The sequence below is a fragment of the Mustelus asterias genome, chromosome 2 (assembly GCF_964213995.1).
Source record: "Mustelus asterias chromosome 2, sMusAst1.hap1.1, whole genome shotgun sequence".
Taxonomy (NCBI): domain Eukaryota; kingdom Metazoa; phylum Chordata; class Chondrichthyes; order Carcharhiniformes; family Triakidae; genus Mustelus; species Mustelus asterias.
Genome location: NC_135802.1, coordinates 94,660,070 through 94,677,035, shown reverse-complemented (window position 1 = coordinate 94,677,035; position 16,966 = coordinate 94,660,070). Strand labels below are relative to the sequence as shown.

The window sequence follows — 16,966 nt, the reverse complement described above, 5'->3', positions numbered from 1 at the left end:
ACTAAACCACCCTGTCCTGGGCCCGATCTACATGAGCCAAGCTGATTGGAGAAGGGGGAGGTTCCTCCTCCAAGACTTGGGCTCATTTGCATCTTAGCCAAAAGGCCGAGATGCCGCTTTTAAAAATTGCTTCATATGAAACATATGAAGCCTCAGCGTAACCTAATGACCTCAACCAAGTGCAGCATCCTCTCCATGCTACACTTGATCTTAGCCAAAAGGCTGAGAAGCGATGGTATTTGAGAAGGGGCACATATGGCAGCAACTTGAGGCTTTGTTCTTGAAGTGCTTGAGCTGTATTTTATCAGCCCTCAAATCCACAGCCCAGTTGAAGCAATTAAGTAGCCAATTAGGGGATTCTTTCCATTTCTGCTGGTGGTGGCTGGGCTCTCTGCCAGGTGGTGAGATTACCGACTAAACCCTAGTGGCCTCCCAGTAGGTTCCAGGTCGGAGGTAGAATGGGTTCTCCTTTTCGGGTGCCCATTGGTCCATGGATGACCCCCTCAGCGGCAATGGCCAACCGTGCAGCTAGAATGCCACCTGCCGTCATCAACTGCCACAGCATCTCTGATCACCTAACTGCTGTTGATACCCACCAGACCAGCATCTGGATATGAGGACACATGTTCATCACTGCGCCCTCCTTCTGCAGCCCCAGCAGTGGCCACGGCTCCTGGGGGCGCTGCAGAAGCTGCCAGCCTTCTGACTGGCGACGCTGTTGCTGACAAGATGCTGCCCTAGGTCCCACTGGCTGCCAAAATAGGCTGACCCTCACTCCATCGCCACTTTCAGGCTGTCAATGAAGAGCCCCAATGCAGGCACTAATTTCCAGCCTGGGGTGTTCATTTTATTCTCACTTCTGACTCTGAATTGATTTATTGATCCAATTTCAAATGTTTATTCAATTCTCCAGCGTGTTCTTGGATGAACTTAATAGTGCTGACTAACAGCTTCTAGAATGGTCATTCACTTGTTTTCTTTCTGTCTGCCTGCTCCTATGCACATGATATTCATAGGGGGTATCTTAATTTGTGACTATTACAATAATTATTTGCGCCATGTGAATGTTGTGCACAGTGTATTCATTCTCAACATATCCATTAAAAATATACAAGGTGCTAATAAATGCCACCCAGATCCTGTAAAAAAAATCAAAAATATACTATATTGAAATGCCCAAATTAGTTAACTGGTCACATTTGTCCAAAAGGTGTTAAGTCTTTTGCCTGTTACTGTTGAATGTCTGGCTGAATTGGAATTATAATGTTGGTACAATACGCAAAGAAAGAAATAAGTGTGTTTACATGGCACATTTCATAATCTCAGAATATCCCGAAACAATTCGCAAGCAATGAAATATTAGGCCAAATCATCCGTTCTTCAGATCATTGGAGATGGAATATACGTTGGAAGATGTGTGTCTGGACCCTGTGGATTTCCTGATGCTGACATACACAGGAATTGCCTGGGAAGTTTACGTTTTGGACGGACAAGGTTACCTGCTGTTTGGGACCCACCGTGGATGACTCTGACCCTGAGGTTCAGGCAGGGAGTACAGCCGGATAGGCGGGACTTACCTGGATACTGACTGAGGAAACATTAGACAGTTTAATACCTAGTGCAACAGCTGTATAACTTAACTGAGCAACACAACCAATCCCAATCACTGCCCAGACAAACCAACAACCGCCCCCCCCCCCAACTGCCCCACTTACCACCTGACTAACTAAATCTGACCAGACCAAACTAGCCCCCTGAGCACACGACTACCCGACTCCTAACGACCCCAACCCAACTACCTCCTGCGACATCTGACCAAAGTCAACTTTCCCCCGCACCCGGCTACCTCACTTTGTTTTCTGACCAACCCCCTGATTCACCAACCCAACTCACCCACCTACCACACACCAACTTCACCCACCAACCCACCTCACCCATTTACCACACACCAACTTCACCCACCTCCCCACTTACCACAACCCACTCAACTCATCCACATCACCCACCCACTCATTCACTCACTCACGCACCCACATCACCCATTCAATCACCCACACTCATTCATTACAAAACTTGAAACCTTATAAACATACTTGAATCTACAATTACAGTTGTAAAAAGAAAGCGTTCCCTCTTTTTCCCGAGTCTAGTACGCTCACTAGACTTACCCTGAAGATGCTGTACTATCCATTTCTGCCTCAGCTAGGAGCGGAAGGTCCGGAAGAAATGGACAGTCTCGCTGGCTCGGAATAAACTTCGCAGGCGAGGCAGTGGTGATGTGCCCAGTATTGCCATTGAGTCACTGTTATAATGTAGATAAACAAAGCAGCAAAGTCCAAAAGGCAGCAGCCCCATGGATGATGTACTGGAGTAACTTTCTGAGATCTCAGTGTGCTACTGCTGACTCGAGGCCGACACCCCACAAAATCATTATTTGTGTCACTTAATTTGATTAGATCTGCTACCTCAGGAATTGCCTCAATTGCTATTTTAACTTACTGGAAGAAACTATTTTCAGTTGTGTGGAACATATCAAAATATACAATTTCCTGTTAATACCATCCAAAGTCACTGTCGAAGTGACCACTTTTCCCATTGTGGCAAATCCACATAAAAACCCCAGTGTAATATTGTCTCTTATTCTCCCGCCTTTAAATTTGAATGCATCAGTAAAATGAATCGAAAAAATATATTTTGTGTTCAAAACATTGTGTGCTAAAACATTACTAAAAAAATGAAAGAACATTTTTGTGCATATATCAACTACTCTCCTCCAGGAGAATGGCATCCTCGATTATTCAGTTAATCCTGTGTTTTTAACTAGAGGGTAGGGCACGGAGACAGGCCCCAAGTCTACATCAGCTGGACTGGGGATTGAACCCTGTGCTAGTATGTGTTATTCTGAACCACACTATTCGTCTAGCTAACTGAGTAAACCGGTCTGTGTGAGCAATTAACTGGTGTGTAGCTGTGAATTGACAGCATTCACTGAAGGGAAAAATCAGATGTCAGATTTCTAAGTGAATATTGTAAAGCACGGCAATTTCTGTTTCAGATGATGAGGCTGCACAGCTCAGCTCCTTGTGCAAGATTTTTGCAAGTCCATTATTTGCTTCCTTTCTTGTGTAACAGAATGATGAAGTGAACACAGTTCGAGTGAAAGAACAAGGCCAATATGTACTCATCCTGAAAAAAGTGTCGTCATCTAGCCCAGCCCCCACAGCAGGGAGTGCCCAGAATGATTGGAGGTAAGTGGTTCACATACTCTGCAGAGCACTCAGCAGCCAGATGGATCCGATCAGCTGGAGTCTAACAGTGAGAAAGAGCAAAAGGCAACAGTGAAATGATGTAAAGCTCTGATAGTTAGAAACAAAACAATAAGGCAGCAGTATGGGAAGTTCAAGAGTTTTTGATCCTTACATGGGGGACAAAAGAGTTTCCAAAACCTTTGAAAAGAGTACTGGTGTGACCTTGCCGGCTTTTGATGTACCTTATTTTAAATATATTGACGAGGATTCAGAGGATGAGTGGAGTAATCCTTCACAGTCTTCAGCAGAAGATGACTCAGTCGAATCTATCTTAACTAATAGGTACATGGTGGTGGCTGGAACCCCTGAGAAAATTCTGGAGCATCTTCTGAATGATATACACATGGAGGAAGGTGAATGCAAAGAGACAGGTAAGGGCTGTCATCCTGCCATTGAATCGAATGGATACACTGATATGATTAAATAACCCATATTCCGTTTATCTGTACATCTTGCACAGTGCCGTAAGTTCAATTTATTATTATTTTCATTTTTCTTTAAATAAATTGTTTTCTTAATTGCTTAACTGAATATAGTTTCTACAATGCTGTACTACAAGGAATGCTAACCAGCTCTCTAGAACTTACCGACTTTTATAAAGTTTTTAACCCTTTATGTGTAGTGTTGGAAGTTTTTTTTTCTGTTTGCAGAAAGCTAAATTCAAAGCAATGATTTTATGGTTTGTCACTAATTTTCCCCTTCCTATGATACAAACTGTAAATCCATAGCAAAATGAATGAAAATGGTTTTGAATCATGCATTGGGATGGAAAGGCTACCTCTATTATCAATAGTTACATAATGCATGAGATAGGATTTCCTCACCATGTACTAAGAGTTAAAGCGTCATTGTTGTCTAACAATAAGTAGAGAGAGGAATTAAACTGGCATTGGAAACCTATTGGGAGCTCTAATATTATGGGAGAGTAAACAACCCAAACTATTACTGACCTTTAAACTTTAACATCGCCCTTACAATTCCTTGGGTCAGCTGCTGAGTCATGTTCCGTTCACTTTTTGTGCCTCCGTGCTATGTGTTCATCTCTGTGCGAGTAAAATGAATGGGGATTGGGAATAAGGTTAATTCAAGTCACTCATTACTGTTTAATTTTAAATTATGAATTTTATGCCAGAAAATAATCTGCATATATAATAGTAGCCTTATTATTAGCCTCATTAAAACACTTCTTTGAGTCAGGCGGTGGGCCATTTAGTGAAGGCACTTGAAATGAAACATTATTTTTCCTGGTTGCTGCTAGCTTGTTCTAAAAGTTTGACTGTAAATCACATTAAATTCCAGTATAATGATCAAACCCCTGGGATTCTACAGAATGGGTTGCACATCATTTTGGATCTTGACAGCATCCTTGTTGCATTTAATTGGACTGTGTTGGAAAATTTCCAAAAGCCTGTATTTGAATAAACAAGGTTGCCTTTTTCAGCCCTGGGATTCCTAGAGAGGCCTGAAGAAGGGCAGAATGGAACCTCCGTCCACTCATTCCAAACAGCCTCAATAGTTGCCCAGAAAAGCGTTAGAAGACTTAAAACCTCTTCTAACCTTTGAGTAACTATTTTACAGATCTGCACCGACAGCTACCCCCCCCCCCCCCGCCCCCATGGGACTCCCCCACACCCCTCTAAACCCCCGGGGGCTCCTCTGACCTGTCTGACTACAACCTCACAGTACTCCCCCTGCCTCCACCCACCACCCCACCCAAGAAACTCCCCTCCCAACCCCAAAAGGACTATACCTTCAATGGGAATATGCTAACCCATGGGATTCCCTCCATCCAAAGGGACTCTTACCCCCCCAGCTAGGCATGATTCCCACTCCCTTCTGCTCTGCCAGGCCTGACTGTCACCCCTTCACCCACCAGCTTCCTTCCCTCCCCCTTGCAAGGAATAAATCTTATTTATCCTATCATCATGCCAAGCCCGGCTATTTCAACCCTCCCCCCTCCCACCCTCGCCAGGAACAAATCTCATCCCCTCAACGCTCCTTCCGCCCCCCCCCCCCCCCCCCCCCCCCCCGCCACCCCACCAGCCAGGCCCGACTCTTACCCCCACCCTCCATAACACAGAACCCAACCCAACAGCACACCTCCAAGGCCAGACCTGACTGCCCCTCACCTCCACCCAAGTCCAGACCCGATAATTTCCCCCCAACTCCCACCACCCAAGGCCTGGCCCGACTCAACCCAATCCAACCGTGCCCCTGCCCCCGTCAATCCTACCCACTTACCTTTTATACTTATGTTGTCAAGGACCTTGGTTAGACTTTTCAATCTGCCCAGTTTACAGCAGCTAGTGCCCTATAATAGGGGAGCATGGCTTACTTAACTTCAACTCTACAGCCCTTCGACACCAAGCCACAGGGATGTGCTGCACTCCCCAGATCAGCCCTGCCTAAGTTGGAAGGTCTGGAGAGGTAAGATCAGCTGGATTTTAATGTACATACATCTGAGCAAAGTGGCAATCCATCTCAATTGCCCTTCCATTGGAAGTTACGGTAGATTGAACTATTTTTCTTCTCAGAGTAGCATACATTAAATAGGGCATCCCGCCCGCCATGGGAATTGTAGCAGGGAGGACACGGACCATGCAAAGGTACTTTGACCTCTTGTCCGTTGACCGTTGATTTTCCAGACTAGGGGCGAGCGCGGCCAGGAAATCTCACCCTACATTTTGACAACAAAATTAGTGATTATAATTCCTCTTGTGTGACACTTGCCTTTGGAGTTCAGGCACTAGCCCAATGTACAAACACCCCATGACCTGCCTCCCCTTTCAGTACAGGAAAATATGTGAATACATAACACATTCTCATTAGCGGAGTACTTGATTGCAAAGTCAGACTGCATTTCTGTATCATATTTCTGAATGACAGTTGTGCCTTCAGTCTAATTATGTTAATGGACTGAGCAGGATATACCATTAAAGAGACATAATTATTTTGCTGTTTCAAAGTCATTACCAAGGACCAAAAGCTTCCCAGTTTTCCCAATGTCAAAAAACATATTTTTATAGATTATGGAGACATCTGAATTCTATTAGTTCCTAATTTACATGGTAAAAGCAAAATATGCTGCCACATAGTTCAAGAACAACTAAAACAAGTGGAAACAATACCCCGATGAAAGCAGTTAGTGCACATAGTTGGGGTGGATTTACAGCCCCCTGGAGGCCACCAGCAGGATCTTCTGGTCCCACCAAAGTCGATGGCAATGTACATTCCTCACCCTCTCCGCCATTGGGGAACCTGCAGCAAGGGGTCACCCACCGGCTGGAAAGGCTAGAGAATTCCATCCCTTCGTATATCTACCCTGATCATGTGAATTTTGCGTTTCAACTAGTTGCAGATGCTTTTGACACAAATAAAAGAACAGATTTAGAGAAAAGAAAGTGTTATATGAGCTACATATAACAACATCTTATATTTGTATGGTGCCTTTAAAATCATAAAATGTTTCAAGACACGGCCAGGATTTTACAGCCACTCCTGCCCTCTGGAGGGACATTATGGGTCCAGCTGAAGTGAATTTAAATGTCGCACCACATCCACTGGCAGAAGACATGGGAGAAATCTTGGCCACTTTAGAGAAACAGTGAGGTGTAGGGAGGGCATTCTGAAGCTTAGGGCCCTGCTGGCAACTGAGCAATCAAACCATATTGGCAATTTAATAGCCTAGGTTACACATAGAAGATATGCATTTCTAGCTGAATTTAATTTTCTTTTCAATTTTCACACCTTCACACCTGATTTGCAAATAGCCGTGGGCTGTCATTTAATTCAACTCATTTCTTGTTTTCTGAACTCCAATAATGTTAAAAGTAAAATGGTTACCAATATCTACTCATTTCCCCTGATTGTCCCAGTTTTTAAAGCTAAAAATAAACATTGAAAGGCATCCCAAAAAATGAATTGCTGGCAATAAAATCTGACTTTAGCAGCCTAATGTATATATTGTCTCATTGCATCCCTCAAAGTCCCCAAATGCTGCACACATAATTAGTGTTGTTACATGCACCGACATGTAATCTCATGAATTGATACAAGACAGTGATATTTCTGAGTCCCAATGATTTTATAAACTGCTTTCATTCTATCCTAATCATGATGTAATTTGTATTTCCTTGTTTTAACCAAGCAGATTGTATGATATCATAGTTGGGAGAGCAAAATGAGAGCAATTTATAAATCCACCTGCATCTTTCATATCCCTCTTCTGTTTTTGTGTCCATCTCTATATATGATGCCCTAGATATAAATAATTCATACTTATGTACAATTCCATCATTTTCTTATTCATATATATAACACATTCATTCCTATTTATTATTCTATTATGTCATATACCCCGCAATATGTGTTCCTTTAACGCTAGTTGTACTAATCTTCACCTTCTCATGTAATGGAGGACTGGTGTTAAATGTAGGTTAGGCTTAAAGGACATTAGCAAACCAATTGGGACTGCAGTTTTCACTGCTTTATTCCTACTGCCAGTTGATTTTTGCCATCATCCAATTTGAATTTATAACCTCTAGGTTGCTAATCCTGCACAGTGACTATTGCATGCCGTTTGCATTGCAGCTCTCTCTCAGCTTTCCTCTTCAAACAGCTTACCTCCATTCCTTCCATTGCTCCCCAGATAAAGATGATAGAAAATTGATGAGACACTGGCTGCCTTCAGCACAAGTCCCCAATTAGACAATCAGGTTTTTATTTCTAATTATTTGATTTGATATATCAATTAAATCATTGTGTAAATTGTCATCTATTGATAAGGAGCTATTGTTCTTTGTTGTAAACCCCCCTGAAAAATGTTAAATGCTTTAAATGGAAACATGTTTTATGTTTTTTTAATATTTAACAATAACAGCAGAATATCAAATCTTAATTTGCTGTTAGTGTGGCAAATCTAACCTAATTATTACTTTCCCAGAACACACTGGTATGTGTTCTTACTTGCTTGTAATAAAATGCATTGTTCAGAGGCATTGCAAGTTACTGCAGGAATAATCCAGCAGCCCCGAATACTGAGTTCAAACTCTTCATTTAAGTGTTAATACCTTAAGGCACAACCAGCATACTTCCTGTCAATCACTGAAGCACAACTGCAAGTTTGCCAGCACAGTTCACACTCCATTCTGCAATACAGCACAACAGTGGGCTGCACTGATCATTAAATGTTAAGATAAAATCATCACAAATCAATGTGGTTTTGTGAAATCTTTAGTGACTGAAAGATTCCACTGTTGTAGACACAATCCTGTCATCGTCAGGATTTTATTTATGGAGACTAGTTCCAAAAGTTTTAATCTCTGCCAGAGACACACAGCATTTCAGCCTTTGCACAGTACTCTGTTACATCCTCTGTGAGAGCCTCTAAGTAACTGATTGAGACTTTCCAACCCAAGACAATTTCTTGTATCTGTGTGGGCTACGATTAAGAAAAACATTGTGGTCTTATTTATTGGTTGTTACTATTTTTTCTTTGTACATAAATCCTGTAACTTTTAACACTCGAGTTCCTATTTCATCAAGAGGCAAACATTTGACGATATTATGGCTAGGTCCAAAGGGAACACGGCTGTGTGTTTTTATGCTGACCTTTCCTCCACAGTTCTCCTGAAGATGCTGACTCACTGTTGTTGTTAAGTTCCAGAACACCAGGAGTTTTTTGGTACCTTTGTTCCAGCAGCAATTGTATGAATCTAGAAATGAACTGTTCAAGATGGAGGGCATCAGAATTAAGCTCAATCCCCTTTATCCACACATTTACACTTTCCAAAAGAAATTGCTGAAGTAGAAATCCTGGCTGATGCTTTGTCCCCTTCCTCGTCAAAGTGTTTTGTTGGAATATTCTTATTAACTGTTTTACTGATTTGTTCTGATCATGTCGGCACTGTTGATTTTCTATAATTTTTACTATTATCCAATGCTTTTGCTGTATATGCAATGAATACTATAATTGCAAAGTGTTTAAAAGAATTAAGCTTCACAGAGCAAAAATAGAAGATCTAGGCCAGGATTCTCCCAAAATAAAACTAAGTGCCCAATGGTGGGAAACGGGAGTATTTCCGGCTCATTTTTTGGGAGTACTTACCTGAACGAGTCTCTGACACTCTGTGCAATGCAGAGTGTTGTAGTGTGATCCATTCTGAAAAGTGATGGGCTTTTTCCCACCCGAGGCCGGCAGCATAATGCTGAGCAAGCCACTGCACATGCGCCAATCTGTCAGTGTGGGGATTCGCACATGCACACTACCTCTTCCTCCCACCCCTCATTGCAGGCCTCCCGATCGCTAATCTTCTGTTTATCCCCAAACCCCCTGACTGATTGCTGGCTTTCCCTGGAACCCCCCCTGATCACTGGCCTCCTGACACCACCCCCATCACTGGCCTCCCCGACCTCCCCCTCCCCCACCCCTCCCCGCCACCGCCAACACCTCCCGATCGCTTGCATACCAGAACCCCCACCTCCACCCAGGCCAGCCCAAATCTACCCTCCCCCTCTGATGGCCAGCCCCGATATACCCACTCCCGCCCCCCTCCGATTGCCAGCCTCGATCGCCTCCTACCTCCCTCTCCCACTGACCCCACTTGCAGAGTGGCAGTGGATCCTCCCAAATAGGCCCCACCCCTAGTAAGCCTCACTCCTCTGTCCCTGCCCCCTTGGCTTTGCCTGGTGTGCCAGTGTGCCCCTTGGGCAGTACCAGAGTGCCAGGCTGGCACTGCCCAAGGGATACCCCCTTGCCCCTGACCCCCCCAGGGGGGCCTCAATGGCCTATGTCCCTACCAGTGGGGTTTACCCGGTATTGGGGGGGGGGAGATGCCCATGGATCCGGGACATTTCCATGTGATAATGTGATTGCGCTAAAAGAAAGCGCCTGGGAGACTCACGATTGGCGCCCAGTGAAATGCCTCCCGCTGGTGTCTCCCGGCCCTAATGTCTACATTTGGTTGCCCACAGGACCAACAAAATATCTTTTTTGGGGGAATTAAAGCTGGATTGAATTCGTAAAGTTACAAAATTATACAAACAATCTTAATAAATTTTAACAAAAAATAAGTGCTGATAATGCAGATTGTTAGCTTATGTTTACCAGGCTGGGGATGTCTTACATTTTAAACCCCAAAGGCAATGAGAGGCTGAACCATACAGAGCAGCAACTACCCAAGTTGAACCCATAACCTGCGCGGAATTCAGTCATCCCATTCAGGTTGTGCTAAACAGCTCGCTGCAGTCTCCCAGGTTAGAGAAGAGAAAATGAGCCAAAATTCCTGATCAGTTACCCAATGAGTATTCAGGTTAGACCGAGCTTCTCTGCACCTGTAGTTAGGTAACCTGCAGACATCCATCATGCAGGCTTACCCGAGGCCACATGAGGAAGATGTCGGAGAATGAGTAGCAGCTGTGATACTGTACTCTGGCAATGAGTCAGCACCTTAAGGAGAGAAAAGAGAAGACATAATTGACAGAAAAGGAATGTAGAAATAAAATACACTTTAGAGCAACGGTGATAGATCTCCCAGGTGTTCCCAGACTATGCAAATAAATTTCCATTGGGGTTCTTCTGGTTTCCTCTGGAATTTCTGGTGTGCAGAACCATTGACAATATCATTGAGTTCAGAAGAAAACTAGAGTTTAAATAGGTGCCAGTTCTAGCCTTGGGGGAAGGAGATTTTCCAGAATATTTTGTCCCCTTACAGAACTGGGATTTATTTTCCTTTTTTGCTCTCAAGAAATTAGAAGGCTTCAAGGAGGTGGGAAAAAGGATGGTGAAAAGTGTTTAGCCATGATGGTTCAGACTTCATAGTGTTGGGCACGTTTGATGGTCTGCTTGTTTCCTGCCCATCATTTCTGTATCTTCATATGTTTGAAAAAGGGAATTGCCTCTTTTCTGCCATTATGATGTCCTTTTGGCAGTTATTGCAATTTCACAACCAGAAGCTATTTTCTGATATCTTCATCATATATCCATGTACTGGATCAGTGTATTACAGAGCTAAAAACACTCGGCTGCAATCAGTGTATTACAGAGCTAAAAACATTCAGGCTGCAATCAGTGTATTACAGAGCTAAAAACATTCAGGCTGCAATCAGTGTATTACAGAGCTAAAAACACTCGGCTGCAATCAGTGTATTACAGAGCTAAAAACATTCAGGCTGCAATCAGTGTATTACAGAGCTAAAAACATTCAGGCTGCAATCAGTGTATTACAGAGCTAAAAACATTCAGGCTGCAATCAGTGTATTACAGAGCCAGAAACACTCAGGCTGCAACTCTCCCTAATTAAATCAAAGTGTTGGCAACACTACTGGGATGGGATTCAACAACATTAAAACTGAAAAAAATGCCCCCCTCCCCCCCAATGTGGATCACGCTGGACCAAACGTGCCAGGCGTGTGAGGCGCCAGACGTATGAGGAGCCAGGCGTGTGAGGAGCCAGGCGTGTGAGGCGCCAGGCGTGTGAGGCGCCAGGCGTGTGAGGCGCCAGGCGTGTGAGGAGCCAGGCGTGTGAGAGCTAGGCGTATGAGGAGCCAGGCGTGTGAGGTGCCAGGCGTGTGAGGCGCCAGACGTATGAGGAGCCAGGCGTGTGAGGAGCCAGGCGTGTGAGGCGCCAGGCGTGTGAGGCGCCAGGCGTGTGAGGCGCCAGGCGTGTGAGGTGCCAGGCGTGTGAGGAGCCAGGCATGTGAGGAGCCAGGAGTGTGAGGCGTCAGGCGTGTGAGGCGTCAGGCGTGTGAGGCGTCAGGCGTGTGAGGTGCCAGGCGTGTGAGGAGCCAGGCGTGTGAGGAGCCAGGCGTGTGAAGAGCCAGGCGTGTGAGGAGCCAGGCGTGTGAGGTGCCAGGCGTGTGAGGAGCCAGGCATGTGAGGAGCCAGGAGTGTGAGGCGTCAGGCGTGTGAGGCGCCAGGCATTTGATGGTCCCAAATCAGTGATCAGCTGTTCAGCTGACATTCAAGAACATTTCCTGTTTTTCCTTTTCTCAGAATAACTGAAGGAGGAATAACCCAGTGTCACTTTGATGCAGGAAGCATTTCATGTTGGATATTTTATGAGACCAATCTTCTGGAGTTATAACTGTGGATTCACCTCTGACAGTCTCTACTGCAGCAAGACCATTGAAGCCTGTAACTGAACTTCTCCCCCAAAGTTTAGTTTATTACAAGATTAATTAGATATTCCACACAATGTCCATGGAAAATATGTGATATGTAGCTGATTCAAACCTGCAATTTTCCCCATGAAAATGGCATCTCAATGGTTCTATCTTTCACACATACCAATGATAATAGAATGAGGTGTCGTTCTGAAATTGTATCTAGTGCAGGAGTATCATGGTGGCACAATACACTAGGATTTTGAGCTTGTGCACAGTAAAGCAGAGAGATATAGATTAGCAGATATAAAGCCTCACAAGTTTCCAATGTAATCTAATCATTGGATAGCATACACTCCCCACACAGGGAGAGAGAGTTAGTCCAATACCAGCCCTTGCATACCTCATAGTGACCAGCTGCCCACCATCTCATGTGTAGATGCTGAAAATGATGAGAAAATCATCATAAAAAGACTTGCACAGCACCTTATCATGTCCTCATAATGTCCCAGAGTGCCAATGAACTACATTGAAATTTTATTAACAGACTGAGAGACAATAACAGCAGAGGGTGTGGCTATTCAGCCCATCTGATGTCTGCCAGCTAAAATAGATCAATTTTTCAGCCGTTGGCAGGAGCCTCGTAGATCATGGTACTTCTAATGGATAACTATTCGCTGGATGCTTTGGAAGCTTTCCGCCTCTCCTCTCTTTAATCCTTCAGCCCATCACTTTCAATCTATGTCCCCTGGTGACTCCTCTGCTTTTAGAAATAGGTCCTTCCATTTCCACTCTGTCAAAACCCTCTCATTATTTTATGCCCCTCAATTAAATCTTCCCTCAGCCTCCTTTATCTCAAAGATAAAAACTCCAACCTATCCAATCTTGAAGCTTGACAGAGTTTTAAAAAAATAAACAATAAGAGAAAAAAGCGGTAATATGAAGCTTATGGGTTCTGTGAGAAGCTTTGCAGGCAAGAAAAGAAAGTAAGAAGTTTAACAACACCAGGTTAAAGTCCAACAGGTTTATTTGGTAGCAAAAGCCACACAAGCTTTCGAGGCTCTGAGCCCCTTCTTCAGGTGAGTGGGAATTCTGTTCACAAACAGAACTTATAAGACACAGACTCAATTTACATGAATAATGGTTGGAATGCGAATACTTACAACTAATCCAGTCTTTAAGAAACAAAACAATGGGAGTGGAGAGAGCATCAAGACAGGCTAAAAAGATGTGTATTGTCTCCAGACAAGACAGCCAGTGAAACTCTGCAGGTCCACGCAACTGTGGGAGTTACAAATAGTGTGACATAAATTCTGATTCTAGGATCGCATGATAAAGACTCAGGAGGAAAAAAGCAGAAATATTTATGTGAAATTTATGTGAAATTCACATAAATATTTCTGCTTTTTTCCTCCTGAGTCTTTATCATGCGATCCTAGAATCAGAATTTATGTCACACTATTTGTAACTCCCACAGTTGCGTGGACCTGCAGAGTTTCACTGGCTGTCTTGTCTGGAGACAATACACATCTTTTTAGCCTGTCTTGATGCTCTCTCCACTCCCATTGTTTTGTTTCTTAAAGACTGGATTAGTTGTAAGTATTCGCATTCCAACCATTATTCATGTAAATTGAGTCTGTGTCTTATAAGTTCTGTTTGTGAACAGAATTCCCACTCACCTGAAGAAGGGGCTCAGAGCCTCGAAAGCTTGTGTGGCTTTTGCTACCAAATAAACCTGTTGGACTTTAACCTGGTGTTGTTAAACTTCTTACTGTGTTTACCCCAGTCCAACGCCGGCATCTCCACATCAAGAAAAGAAAGGCCAGTGGGGAAAAAACAGTATTAGAAAGCATGTCTGCTTTCTAAGAAGGGTCAGAGATTTTTTAAAAATGCAGTTTTAAAGAAAATGGGGCCAGACAGAATAAGTGTGCTGAAGAGGAAGCACTTCAGGCTCAATAGAGTGTGAACTGATTGTAAAAAAAATAAACTGTTTAATCTGCCTGGAGCTGTCAATCAGAAAAGTTTTTAGCAGCTAATGGACCCTGAGTTTCTTGTGGAAACAAACCTTGGTTAATCCCCTCTTTGATCTGTTCTGGAGCTGTTAATCAAAGCAGTTGTAAGAGATTTCAGAGCCGCTGGGGCAACAAGGAGAAATCATGAGAGCCCCATTCTGAGGGAGAGACTTGAGATCAGTCTCTTCCTCCACAGCTCGTGCCCTCACCCAGCGCCAGGTCCCTTGATGGTCCCCTCCCTGCAGCCTGGCAGCAACAGAGCAGCCCATGGGCACAGTTGGGGGGCAGTACTACCTCCGTGACACCCCTCCCACCCCCGCTCAGAGTCTGCAGTGTCTGGTTCCCGATTGTCTGCACCAGGACTAATTGGCACCCGTGGAACTTCCCGATTTGAGGTAGGGGGAGCATCCAGGCAGGCTGTTGAATCAGACTTCCAGCCCGCTAATTGTATTCAGATGTATTTAAATTTGTTCTGATCAGCTTCTCAGCCGCTCTGGGTGAGAACCTGATCTGGCCAGGTGCAGCGGGCCGGGAGACTCGCAATGGATTTGACGCCTGGCGAGAATCCCGATTTGACCCTCAAACCCAATCAACAGGCCATCGGGAATCCCGGTTGGAGTTAGCAGCCCTGGGGGACCACCCCCTCAGTTTGTTCATTTTGCTGTAGTTTGTACGATGTCTACTATAATTGCAAAGTGTTTAAAAACTTAAGTACTCATATCACAGAGAGGAGGCAGAAGCTCTAATTTCCACATTTGGTTGCCCACAAGACCAGTTAACTGGGCGTGTTTGCTTCAGGCAGTACTGGGCAGATGGTGATAACACGTTGCAACTGTAGGGAAAAAGTAATTGCATTCCTAAGAGACCTGATGCATGCACAGCAGCAGTGATGGCATGTCTGGCTGAAATGATGTGTGACACATAGGGCATGTTGGTGCTTTTCACTCTCAGGCAGTGAGCTGCAGTGAGGTTGGGGGAATAGACCAAACAATCTCATGTCAGAACTTAATGATCATTTGAAAAAGAAGTGGTTTTAAGAAATAAATTCCTGATTGTAGTGAAATGCTTCTCTCAGTCAAGTAAAAAAAACATAAGAAGGTGGTCTCCATCCCTTAGCTGCTTCACTGAAAATTCCCACTCAGCTACGAAGTAGGCACACGAAGACATTCAAATCCAATCATCATCCACATTCAGCCAGGAGAGAAATGGGCGTAACGGTGGCACAGTGGTGTCACTGCTGCCTCACAGCGCCAGGGACCTAGGTTCAATTCCAGCCTTGGTTCACTGTCTGTGGGGAATTTGCACATTCTCTCTGTGTCTGCATGGGTTTCCTCCGGGTTCTCCAGTTTCCTCCCACAGTCCAAAAGATGTGCGGGTTAGGTTGATTGGCCATGATGAATTGACCCTAGTGTCAAGGGGATTAGCAGGGTAAGTACGTGGGGTTACGAGAATATGGGATTGTGGTCGGTGCAGGCTTGATGGGCTGAATAGCCTTCTTCTGCACTGTGTGGATTCTATGAAATCAACATCTGAGCCCTGTGAGGCCAGCTCCAACATCTAGCACAATGAAGAAAGTGTCCGCTGTCACATAACTCCAGTACAATGCTGAGGGAGTGCTGCACTGTCTTTTGGACGAAACAATAGACTGCAGCTCTGTCCGTTCTCTCAGCTGGATGCGGAAGATCCCATGGCATTATTTCAAAGAGGAGCAGGGAGATTAACCCCAATGCACTGGACAATATTTATCCCTCAATCAACATCACAAAAACAAATTAAAACAGATAACTGCACATTTTTGTGGGATTTTCATTAGCTTCAAAATGCCTTTGGACATCGAGGTCAAGAAAGGAGTGATATCAAAACAGATTTTTTTTTTCTAGATAGATAATAAGTGTCAACAAAATATTCAACCATGGAATAATATTCAACTGGTGGCACAGTGGTTAGCACTGCTGTGTCACAACGCCAGGGAACCAGGTTCAATTCCGGCCTCGGGTGACTGTGTGGAGTTTGCACGTTCTCCCCGTGTCTGCGTGGGTTTCCTCCAACTCCAAAGATGTGCAGGTTAGGTGGGTCAGCCATGCTAAAATTGCCCCTTAGTGTCCAAAGATGCGTACGTTAGGGAGATTAGCCATGGGAAATGCATGGGGTTACGGGGATAGGGTGGGGGGGTGTGCCTGGGTGAAATGGTTTTTTGGAGAGTCGGTGCAGACTCGATGGGCTCCTCCTGCACTCCAGGGATTCTATGATCAGAGTTGAGTCTAATCCTGCCCACATGCATATTGACTGGAACTGAATGCATAAGGCTTCCCGAATCTGTATTACTCAGTTCAGCAGGACAGAATAGCAGTAGCACACCACAAAATAGCCAGATAGTTTTGATTTTAATAGTGCCAGAACTGAAAATAGAGACCTGTTTCAGTTCAGAATTAATGCTGTGGACCATTGATCGACAGGCTTGGTACCTTGTCAGGTGGGGAACATTGCAGGAGGGACCAACACCCAGGAGATAAAGCAGGTCCACTTTCTGTTCTTCAGAATAGA

The 16,966-nt window shown here is 44.4% G+C and overlaps 1 protein-coding gene across 2 annotated transcripts in view; it reads left to right on the top strand.

The window, feature by feature from the left end:
- rapgef5a (Rap guanine nucleotide exchange factor (GEF) 5a) overlaps positions 1–16,966 on the top strand; it is a 190,092-nt gene that overhangs the window by 120,710 nt on the left and 52,416 nt on the right. For both annotated transcript variants that reach the window (XM_078238589.1, XM_078238599.1), the window contains 2 exons: positions 3,133–3,248; positions 3,591–3,679. In XM_078238589.1, the coding sequence (XP_078094715.1) occupies positions 3,133–3,248; positions 3,591–3,679 (205 nt within the window). The remainder of the gene's footprint in view (positions 1–3,132; positions 3,249–3,590; positions 3,680–16,966) is intronic.